Source organism: Poecilia mexicana, unplaced genomic scaffold, assembly GCF_051168715.1.
Source record: "Poecilia mexicana isolate PSO_F unplaced genomic scaffold, ASM5116871v1 scaffold_3, whole genome shotgun sequence".
Lineage (NCBI taxonomy): Eukaryota > Metazoa > Chordata > Actinopteri > Cyprinodontiformes > Poeciliidae > Poecilia > Poecilia mexicana.
Window position 1 is genome coordinate 32,679,003 of NW_028263372.1, and position 12,260 is coordinate 32,691,262.

The 12,260-nt window shown below is 36.7% G+C and overlaps 1 protein-coding gene across 1 annotated transcript; it reads right to left on the bottom strand.

The window, feature by feature from the left end:
• Positions 1-796: 796 nt before the first annotated feature.
• On the bottom strand, positions 797-12,006 carry LOC106921631 (excitatory amino acid transporter 2-like). The gene is made up of 11 exons (XM_014993433.2): positions 11,722-12,006; positions 8,596-8,735; positions 6,614-6,766; positions 5,738-5,988; positions 5,525-5,633; positions 4,959-5,085; positions 4,632-4,865; positions 3,505-3,699; positions 3,000-3,134; positions 2,391-2,601; positions 797-1,437 (listed from the first exon to the last, which is right to left on the bottom strand). Exons 2-11 carry the CDS (start codon positions 8,723-8,725, stop codon positions 1,366-1,368), a joined length of 1,617 nt encoding a protein of 538 aa, XP_014848919.2. The 5' UTR covers positions 8,726-8,735; positions 11,722-12,006; the 3' UTR covers positions 797-1,365.
• Between the last annotated feature and the right edge of the window lie 254 nt (positions 12,007-12,260).

Here is a 12,260-nt window from a genome sequence, read left to right on the forward strand (position 1 = left end):
GTGCTGGAGGCAGAATTTAGTGTGCACTTGCTAAACAGATGTGACCATAGATAATTAAGTCTAGATCCAATTACAAGCTTGTTATTTATATGCAAATCTGATGTGAAAAATCTACAAAATCTAATACAATCTTGTGAGAAGGCCCAGCCATCCTCAAATGCTGTATATTCTCTGCAAATGTATCCAGTGAACTTAAGTCCACTAAAAAGCTTAGCAACGTCAGTCCAGAAATATTTTAGTCAAAGTGATCACATTCTGAATGTGACATCTTCAAGGCAAGGTTGTTATATAGCACAGAAAAAAAGAACAGTTTGTAATAAAACACATGAAACTATGTCCTACTTAGATTTTCAGAGAAAATCCTTTTTTCTTTGTTTCCTCTTGTTGAACCACTAGCTTTCTTTCCCTTTTAATCTTTGCTCTTTTCAGCCCCAAAATGCACGGAAATAATCAAACATCCTTCCCAGGTCACAGGCAAACAGACACTCATTGGTTCATACGTAAGAACAGACACATAAAGTAGAAATAAATAAATAAATAAACACAGTAACCGATTTCCTCTCTGCAACACACTGTGTTCTGTTTGTTGCCGCTTTTAGAAGCCACTCCCTGTCTTAAGTCTTAAGCTTCACTTCTTAGGCTTGACCACGTGTCTGAAGGTATAATCCCATAAATCAAACAGTCAGAGGTAATGCAATGCTTAACAGTCCAGTACTTTATGTTAATGCCAGCAGAAGCAGGGCTTCACTTTGGTTATGTTCTTTTTAACCTTTGGATAAATCAAACAGCGATGAAATTTACACATTTGTGAATGTCAAATATTTAATGACGAAGCTTGCATTTCACCAACAAATTTCTTACTCGATTCTGATTCTTTGTTACAATATTGACTGCCAAGGCAATTTCTCCAACATGTTCATGTCTTTATCCCTTAGGCCATGGAGCAAATGCTTAAACACAATAATAAAGAAATCAGTTGTCTTTACAAGAAAGGAAGAATGCAGCAACCTTGAGTAAGGTCCTGAGTGTCGTCAGCCAACTATTTGACTCATCCGAAGAATTGCTTGAAGCAGAAAAGTTCATTCCAGTTTATGTGCATGCATAAACTTCCAGATGTAAGATCAGATTTAAGATGCAAAAGCACAGCGTCCTCCAGAGGTTACCCAGGAAAGAAAGGGAACTCTTCGTTGACTTGACAGCAGTTAGTTCTTGCAGAAAAGTTTCCATTCTGTGTCATCTCAATGCACTCTCTGTGTCCTTGCACAAAATATATATGCTTTTTTTATTTGTTTGTTTATTTTCATTAAATTAGTGTCCTCAGAAAGTTACAGCTGGTCAAATTCAGGCTAAAGTGCTGAATCTGCATTACTTGAAATTCCACGGATCCTCCTCAACAATAGAGAACTCTGGAGTGTTGCCATTTTTGCCGTTTTTGACCTGCAAGCAATTATCAAGAACAGCTAACTATTTGGGCCAAGGCACCATCATTAACAAATACTCAGTGGTTGTGGGAAGAGAAGCCATTCCTTCATTACATTCAAAGCATTGTCCAGCTGACAGACTTTAGTTTACAAATCCCCCCAAAAGACTCAAATATGCCATACCACAAACAAATGGAATGATACAGAGGTTCTGTTTACATGTTCCTCTAGCTGAGAACACCAAAACAGTTCTCCAAAGTTGGTCATGTATCTTATGGATTCTCTCCCCAACCGAATTACAATACTGACAGTAAAACACAGGCAGCGAAATGTCAACAAAATCTGCTGTTTGTACACAAACAGAACTACAAAAATAAGTCTGAGAGGCATTTATGAATGTAATGCATCGCTAGCGATGACATATGGTGAATCAGCAGTCTTTATGCACACCACTGGCTGCAAAAGAATTTCAAAAAATGTCTGTTGATTGACGAGTGTAATTTGGTTAGGGTTGCCATAAATACATGTCCAATTAGACAAAGCAAATAAAAAAATTACACCACAAAAACACCCTAGAATAAAATAAAAGTAAAATGTAAGCATTCACAAGAAAACACAGTATTGTTAAAGTTTAAAAAAATATATTTTTTTAGTATTTATGTGACTTCTTGATTAATAAAACCCAACAGGAAAAAAGTACAGACTTTGCTTTTGCTGAACCTGGTATCACAAAAACTGCTTTTTCGTTCCATTTATGGGTGAACAAATAAATATGGACATATTTATTTTAGAGTTTCACCACTTATAAATATATTTTCACAAATGAAAATATCACAAGTGCTATGACCAAAGACACATGCAGGGATCAATTAAAAAATAGAGAGAGAAACAAGCACACCAATAGGACAAACACAAAGCTGAGGGGCTTCTCTACATACAAGTCTCTATGTCCGTTAATGTGAAATGTACCTTGCAGTCGTCTATCAGGATTGAGTTGTGGTGAGCATACATATTCTGGTTGGTGTTGTTTTCAAAAAATGACTGTGTCTTTGCCATCTCAAAGTCATCCATCCGGGTCTGCTGGGCATCATACATGTCTAGTTCGTCTTTGGAAAGGTAGTAAACGATTCCGGCACCGTAGGAGTCTCCAACCACGTTAACGGAGGTGCGGAAACGATCGCTGCATGTTGATAAATGATAGAAAGAATAAATAGATGAGCAAATTATCACAACAAACTACAAACATTGGTATTGTTCTATTAGATAAATGTGGCTCAAACTCTCATATCACCTCCAAAATTGTATTACTTGGTTCTAAATATTAAACATTTATTGTGTGATCTTCAGTTGTTTTTCTTTTTTCTCTTCATGTCTCTTTTTTGAAGTTTTGATTTCACAAACACTGATATAAAAAAAAACAATCACAATGATTGCGATGTTCATCATAGTGATGTGATTTTCTAATATTACCTAACTCATTAGATTGCTTCTAAAATCATAAGTCTTAGAATCTAATGCTAGTATGGTCTTCAGCCCTTAAGTTTTCAATAATGGAAGCAGTGTTTGTGTACAACTCACAGCAGCCAATCAACAGCGACCAGGAGGCTTATGTCCTGAGTGGGGAGCCCCACTGCTGTGAGAATCAGAAGCATGGTCACAAGTCCTGCACTGGGAATACTGGCAGCTCCAACACTGGCCAAGGTGGCTGTCATGCTAGACAGGAGACAAATACATCTCTTAGCAGGTGAGGCCAAAGGCTGAATGTTTTCATTTTTCATTGCAAGTACTGAATGCAAATGCAGTAGAAATACCATAAATAACAGATTCACAATTAAAATCTGGACATTCAAGGGATAAATAGATAAATAAATAAATAAATAAATAAATAAAAAAACCAGTCCTTGAAGAATAAAGGTTCAGTTGATCAAATCAATTGTTTTAAATTATTTGAGAACATTTTAAGCCTATTAAAGAATAAATTGAAATATGATGAATGGTACTTATGATTTGACAATTTTAAAAACTCAAGGAAAATAGAGTAATACAGTCCAGTTGTAACATTTATCTCTAGCCACATTCTCACCTCACAGTGACTATCTGGCCCCAGTCCAGCTCAATCCCATTCATTTGAGCGATAAAGATGGCCGCCACTGCCTCGTAGAGCGCCGTACCGTCCATGTTAATGGTGGCCCCCACGGGGAGGACAAAGCGTGTGACCCTCTTGTCGATACCCAGGTTTTCCTCTAAGCATCGGAATGTGACAGGCAAGGTACCAGCACTGGTGAATCAAAAGACAAAAACATTTTCCATGACGACAGTGATATTTAGGTTTTATACTCCACTTTCATGTATAGCTAAATCTTAAAACAATAACAACTCTTCTAGACTGTCAGTAATTATTATTACTATCAGGTCTAGACATAAATAAAGAACAGTGAACCATTACAAAAAATGTGAAATTATCTAGATGGCCACATAAAATTGTATAATTCAACTGACATGTCTGTTTTATTTTACAGTGACTTGATCTATGTTTCTGCTGTAAATAATTATCGATTCCTGACAGGATGTTATGTACTGTATTTCTTAAAGAGTAATTGGGTTCTGCTAAAATCAGTTTCCGAAAGTAAGAGTTCGAGGAAAAAGCCTGAAATCAGAAACTAACACCAAAATGTGGTTTGTTGCCTCTCTAAACAGGTCATAATCTCTACAATTCCTCCTGATTCTGATAAAATCTCAGTCTAAACTGTTGTAATGCATAAAAATCACAGTTTAAACCTTGATATTAAATTTACCAGAGAAAAAGTACAATAGCTTGTTTAGAATTAACAGTTTTTTTGTATATTTGGCAAAGAGTGGGTGGTTAGAAACTTGAGCTCACATCAAGAGGGGATAAAATGGTTTACATTCCTAAACAATTAGAAGCAAAGTTGAATTTATGTAGGTAAAAGTTTATGATACTGCTATGTAAAATAAGGCATGCTAAATAGCCTAATTAGATGCAATTTTACAGAAACAATAGGTCAAAATTTTTGAATTCTGCTGAAAAGAGCCCTATTGATTTATTCTTAAATACATAGATTGCTGTCATAGATAACTGTATAATTGTTGTGCAATATTATAGCAAACTATCATATTGTATAGTTCAAACTATAGAACATAAAAAATAAATAAATAAATAAATAAAAACAAATCAAAAGTCTATTTTACCTAGATGCCGTTCCGAGTGCTGTGACCCAGGCTTGAAATATTCCCATAAAGAAGGTGAAGGGATTCTGTTTTACTATCACAAAATATATTAGTGGAAGGAAAATGCCTCCATGGATGATTAGGCCCACTATCACAGTCACCATGTACATCCCAAGCTGCCTCGCAACCATCTCCAAGTCAGCAATGGAGATTATTTTTCCGCAGATAAGGCAGGCGATACCAACAGGAGAATACCTGAAAAGAGATATAATGTAACATTGTTAAGCAGTTTCCCTTCTTTCCAGAATGAATGCACAAAACGCAATAATAGAGAAAAGCTGCACTCACCACATAATTGCGCTCACAAGCTTCATAACGATTTCATTCAGAACGTTGAAAAACTCCAACATCAGCTTGGCCTTCTCTCCCATTTTCCCCATTATAACTCCAAAAGCCACAAAGAATCCAATCAGCCCTGTATGCAGAATAATAGTGATGTTAATTTTGCTTGAATGAAAGATTGTTTTTAACACATTTTATCTCTTGCATTATTCATCATAATGAGTTTAACCGTCAGTCTGGGACGGGTTTGGATTTCAATCTACGTAGCTCTTGTTCATTATGTTTGATTCATACCTCCTAATTAGAGTCATATCTCTTTAAATTGAGGATGAACAGGTCATGTAGAAATGTAAAGAGATGATCTAAACAACTGGTGATGAAAAGACTAAAGGCTTTTCTTACACACAGCTTACACACAGAAATAAATAACATTACAAATATTTGAATTAAAAAAATGGCTTTTTTCCTTTTCTTATATAACTAAAAATTTAAATGAAAAATGTTTTATTTTTCTTTAAGGGCACTGTCAGCCTATTTCAGACATAATGTGGGTTTTTTGAATTTGCACCTACCGAGGACATTCATCCCACTCTTGAACTGAAGTGACCTCTTAACTGTGAACTGTGGAGGTGCTCTCGTCCTGTTGGTTGGCACTGGTACTTTGGTGGTTACTGTCTGGATCTGGACAAGAAAGACATTTTAAAAACAGGCAAAAAAAGAAATAAGTGGGAGCAGCTGACACATCACGTTATATGGTGAGAGAAAATTCTTTGTGTGACTCCTACCTGCTGGAAACAGGCCTGGACCAGATTCTCTGGGAAAAGATTTCGAATGAGATCGAAGAAAGCATCAACGCTGGATACGTCATCGTTCTTTTTTCCCTGTCCTAGATTAGCTCTTAGTTTGGGATTCCCTGGATGGATGACCAACACCAAGATTACTCCAAGGATGGCTGCAATTACTGTTGTTGACATGTAGTACACCATCGCTCTGGAGCCTAAACGACCACTGGATTTGGCATCCAAACCTGCAAGTCCTGTTGGAAAGAAAATAAAAGTTCAGAAAAAAAAAAAATCCTGGAAACTTTGTTTTCTTAATTTTTTTTAACGTTTAAGAAATATTTGTTGAAAAGTTGATACTTGGAAAATGTTTCTCAGCTTTCCTGTTTTCCCAGGGTTACAATTTTTATATCCAATCAAATCCACGTTTATTTATAAAACACCATGCAAGACAATGGAAACAAAAATTACAATGTAAACCTTGTCTGCCATAATTCATAGTAGAAGAGACAGGATCAAGAATAATACCCTGAGCTACGTTTAATGTTGCAAATTAAATCATTTTACAGTTCAGGTTTTGTTTTGTGAATGTTTCAAAGAGAAAAGCAGCTTCAAACTGAGGGGAAACAATACCAGCTGTGAAACATACACATTGCTCATAAGTTTCCTAAGACAGAAAAAAAATATACATCTTTGTAAGAACTTTTTAGTTTGCCAAACAAACACAAATTTTAAAAATTAAAAATGACACAGACTCTCTCTTTTTCCTTGTTGCAATCCAGCTCCCAGGTTCCAGCAAGTACAGTGTGACCTCATTTCAGGACACTTGTTTGCAAATTCAGCAGAACATTTCATGCCGCACAGACAACGAATCTCACCCACCTGTGACCAAACTGGAAACAACAAGAGGCAAAATAAGCATTTTTAGCATCCTCATTAAGATCTCCCCAGGGAAGGCAATGATCATTATAACGTCAGGAGGGAGGGGTGATATGTGCCGTAGAAGCATTCCAGCAATGGAACCAAGAAACACACCTGTAAGAGAGAAAGAAACATATTAAAGATAAAGCCTGGTGACTTTATGGGCTTGAATAAAACATATAAATTCTTATGTAAACACAAGTTTAGAGGAAATATGTCAACACCCTTTCTGCAAACAGAACCTCATATTATTCACATTTAATGTTTCTTTTAACAATCAGCATAATAGTTGCAGTTTCAAGATATTTGGCTTCCACAGACATTGTGATTGCCTTGCTTTTGTTAAACAAAGAGCAATGATTTAGAAGATCTCGTAAGTCAATCAGTGACTAATCTAATTTATCTTCCCCTACCTACCATGCACTGAAATCTACATAAATAAGAATTACTGCAAGTAATGTTATGAAAAGGGTGGTCATTAATCAGTGTATTTCAATGTAATAAGCTCCAGAAAATTCTGAAACGTGCTTTCTTTTACAAGAGATTCCAACATGCAAAAGGTTGAACTCTCTTATATTTGCGCTCCAGTGTGTTCACACTGCGTGGGTGGATTTCTCTCTGATGTTCCGAGTTCCTCTCAGAGCCCAAAGACAGGCAGCAACAGCTGCTGCAATTGTTGAAACCAGGTGCAGCAGTTGCTCTCCACTGATTGCACATGTAGGTATGATGGGAAACACATGGCTATCACCTGATACTGCCAGTGGCTTTTGGTGGTAGACGATGAGCATAATGTTAAATAGCTGCAATTCGATTTTGGTTCTGGAGGAGAGATTTACTCATAATTGATTTAAATTTTTCCCATCATTAAAGTTGACGGAGCTTTTCTCCTTTTTTCAGATGCTTCTTCAAAACAACACAAAAATAAGTTCAAGGAGGATGAACTGAATCAAAACCTTTGCTAACAAGTTCGAATCAGATTAAGAAGGTACGTTCCCTAATAGACAAGCAGATCCCTTGGCACGGCGGAGTGGGAGGAGTTTTGCTTTTACATGGTGAGAAAAAAACGTCTGCTGGCTGGGCAAGATCAGAGGTGACCTCTGAGAGGGATTGTGTTTTATTATGAGATAGTCATGATAACCTAAACAGGAAAAAATAAAAGTTAAACTACCAGGAGTCGCTCATGCACAGCCTGCAGTCATCCTATCCCATTGATTCATTCACATTATTCATTATTTCAGATATTTTTTCGACGCTCTAAAAAAAACTTAGGTTTTTTTGAAGAATAGAACATCAGAGAAAAATCCACCCACACACTGTGAACACATCTGAGCTCAGACGTAACAGAGACTCCCACTTTAGATGGTTGAAGTGGGAGTCAACTTTTCTCTTCGGTGGGTTTAAACGGGGGCATCTGGCGCAAACCACGCCCAACCTGTGCACCAGTTTTCTTGCTGATGGACAAATGGTGCACACCCAGTGAGTCAGACACGTTTTTGACAGTTATTTCATGATCTGAATGTCCCAATTTAAGAAACACTAAGTCAAAATCCCATCTGGGCACCAAATCCATGCACTGCTGCAAACTGAAATAATGGCCTTTTTGAAAAGGACAGTTCAGTTATCTTTGAATATTTGTAGATCAAATGAACACCAATGCACTTTTGTTTGCTTCCATGTCATTTACAGGAATAAAATAAATAAAAGATGGCACAGACTGATCCTCTGCAGAATCTGAAGCCTGCAGGGAGCACTCAATCTTCACTGGAGCTTTTTAATCCATCCACTTGCTCCAGTCCCGTTTTTTGGTGACCCACTTCATGTCAAACCAGTCTATTGTTTGAAATATGCTTCCAGCCCCTGTGAGTCCCTGAACAGGATATATGAGGATTGAAGATAAATGGACTGTGTGTAGACTTATGGAAGTAGGGGGACAATGGACTTACCCAGGATTGTGAGAGTGAGAACCATGTTCTTCATTATCTTTTCACAGATATTGCTGCATGGATTCTCGGGAGTCTCCACGATTGGGTCTATGTGGCTCTCGCTCATCCTGACCTCGACTTGCTTCTGCATTTTGATGGCACTGAAAAATACATAGACAGAAGAGTTGTTTTTTTTTGGAGAGATAGTTTTAACTATTCTGTGGGTTTTGGTTCAGTTTCAGGAAGCATCTTCTTGGTTTAATCTTGTATTCATTGAGATATGGCTCATTTTTTCTTATCCATATGTGAGTTTACATTCTCAGTTGTCCTTTAAAGTTAAAGTTATCTTTAGAGTCCCTGATCTTGTCTCTAAATGCCTCGTTACCAACTGTTCTGTCTCTTGTTAATCAGTTCAAGCCACTATAGCCTACACTCTCTCCAGTATCTGTGCTCTATGTTTTTCTTTGTTCTTTTCTTATGGTTGTTATTGACTTCATATTTGCCTTGTCTTAGTTTCTGCTGCTTTGTTCTGCTTAGTAGCTGTTCAGTCGTTTTGTTTGCCAAACAAACAAAACGACTGAGTCTACTTTTTCTCAGTAGACTCATAAAAAGCTTTTTGAGTTCTGCTTTCTGGTCCTCTTCTAAATAATCATAGCAACACTAACAACACTTGAGTAATGTTATTCACTTGTTATTATTTCTTTTCAGGTTATAGAAGATAATGACAGAGGTTGTATGGTTGGATTTTAGACCTTAACTAAAACCAATGCCAATGAAAAATTGTTAGATTAAATTTTCCTCTATTTTATAATTGAAGAAGTGTTGAAAAATATTAAACACAGCTGAATTAATTTAACTCCGTACCATTTGTTTCCTTAATGTGGGCAAACTAGTTAAACGTTTCAGGAATGCTATCAAATATAGCAACTGTTGTTCTCAAAAATAAAATAAAATAATTATAATTCCCTCCGTTTCTGTGTCATTTGCAATTATCGTTATTAATTTTCCCCTGTTGGAGGAAGGCCTTGTCCTGTGTTTCTGTGTTGAACTGTTTCTTTCCTGTTAGATGAAGCCACAAACAGAAGCTATTGCTGCCATTTACTCTACATATTCTCTTTTTCTTCTAGTCCTCACAGCCAGTCTCAGCTGACAACTCATCATACTGAGCCGGGTTTCTTCTTGTTATCTCTTTCCTCGCTTGCCACATGCTTAGTCAGGAGGTCAAATCTCTGCAAAGTCAACAATGCAGTTGTTGAGGTCTCGTTTTTTACCATTTAGCATTCAATGGCTCCCTGAATTTGACTGTATAAGATTGAATGAAGGTATATGCAATGACTGCATATGGACTTTGTTTGAATGTCCTGAATTTATATTAATTAAATGAGGACTGAATCTGACTCTTAATGACAGGGAATGAAGGTCACCATTTTGCCACGTGAAGTGCCTGGAAATTACGTTTCTTTTTAATTGGCACTGAATAAATAAACTTAATACAACTGAATTAAATCAGAAAAGAAGTTACTAATAATTTGTCTTTCAAAATAATTTGTTTGATGTTTCAATTTGAATAAACAGAATGCTTAGTTTCACAGATATCCTTGCCCATGGCTATGCTATCTTTGCCTTTGCTTAATCAGCTTTGCATGATGATTAATGCAAATTTGGAAAATTCTATGTACTGAAGATATACAATTAATCATGAAAGATGTATAAAGATGTGAATAAATAACTGGCTCCAGGATATTTTGTGTTACCAGGGTTTTGCAGGTCTTAGAACACTAAAGTATTCTACAGTCTATTCAGAATGCTGAAAATTAAATTCTGGATGCTAATTGCACTTTAGCAAGCTCATCCATCCTAATGTGTACTTCTCTAACTCTCTGACCCTCATTTTGTCCTTAAAGCAACACATAGTTAAGGTTTGTTGTGGTCTAAACTAAAGCCTCTTTGACTAAAGATCAACTCCCCTGAGGAGCCTTTAAATCTCCTAGAGAACACAGACGTACACAGTTATGCAACAGTGAATCCCTGCGGTCACTTGAACCACCTTGACCTCAATGACACCAGCAACATCAACTTCAGCAGCAAAAACTACAATAAAACCACTGTTGTTGTGGCTCACTAAAAACACTCTCCTGCAAACAACTTAATCAAAAGTTGTTGTTTTTTTGCATAGCACATTTCAGCACCAAAGCAGTTTAAAGTGCTTTATGTCATAAAAATTCAAAAATATAAAGTCATAGAAGTTTACCACAGCCAATAATTGAGAAAACCAGTAAACATCACATTTTGTAAAGTGCCATCATTACACATCAAAATGTTGGTCAGTGCTTCATTTATGTTGGTTCAGAAACAACTCTAAACAGGTGGAGTTTTAAATTAGATTTCAAGTAATTCAATGTTTCAGCTGTTTAACAGTTTTCTGGAAGTTTGTTCCAGAAAACTGCAAAATGATTATAATTTGGAATAACTTCTTAACAAAGAAACTTAAAGGGAGCGCATAAGAGAAGGACATGACAACTCCCAAGTCAATCAAGGCTGTCTGATACAGTGTGCTCTGGCAGTAATGAGACTTAAGCGATTTAGTAAGGATAAAATTAGCTCTTCCAGGTCACAAGTGATTGACTTATGTAACAGAAAATGGACTTCCTATGAAAAGTCAAGGTGGTAACATCATCTGCAGAACATTGCTAATTAGACTTCATGAAGCTGCATAACAGACTTCAAGCACTGCATTCGTAGAAAATAACATTTCTTCATATTAAGAAGTTAACATGTTAATTGTTGATCAGTAGGCTATGTAGTATCTGTTTTCTAAATGGTTGTCGCATAGCAACAATTGGGTTACTGTGAAACACAAGCAAAGCATTAGCATTGAGGGCTGATTTGGTAGAGGTATAGAGTAAAGACGAAATAATATATGCACTTTGCCCAGGACACAGTTATTGAATAAGATCTTATTTACCAATGCATCGCAAAAGACGAGATATCTGCATGAAAAACATTGACGTATACCATCACTGCATGAGCACACATGGTTCTAATAGGGAATCAAAGTTGCATCACAGATAATGATCCTTCATCTCAACCTTTAGTCGTCATTTGCAAAGTAAAGGCGGCAGTTGCTATTTTAATAATAAAACTTACCAGATGTATGTTATTCAGGACAATGTCTGGACTTGGGAGATATCACACGACCAATGTAATTTTTGGAATCCTTTGCAAAGTCATGGCTCAATCATCAGAAAAACGTCAAAAAGATTTTAGTCCCCTCAGTTGCAACAACAATCTGCTGGTCACTTCTTGTCGTAAATCCACAATCAAAGTCAAAGATGCCTTTCAGCTGCAACGGCGTGTGCAGAGGTAAAGTGGTTAAGTGGAGGTGTGACTGAAAGCTCCCAGACAGGAAGGGTGGAGTCATCCTGCCAAGATTAGCGAAGAACTGAAAAGCCTTGGTAGCATTTTTTTCTTCTTCTTTGTTGTTATTTTGAATGTTTGGTTTCTTGTGTTTTCCAGAGTTCCTGCTTAAAAATCAGTAATGCACAGATGACCTTTGACACCAATTTGTGCATGTCCAAAAGCTGAACATGCATCTCATAAGTGATGACAAAAAGCTGCATAAGCTTTGGATCGTACAGGTCAAAACTTGAAAAATTGGGGTTTTGCTTGAACATTTTATTGGTAAG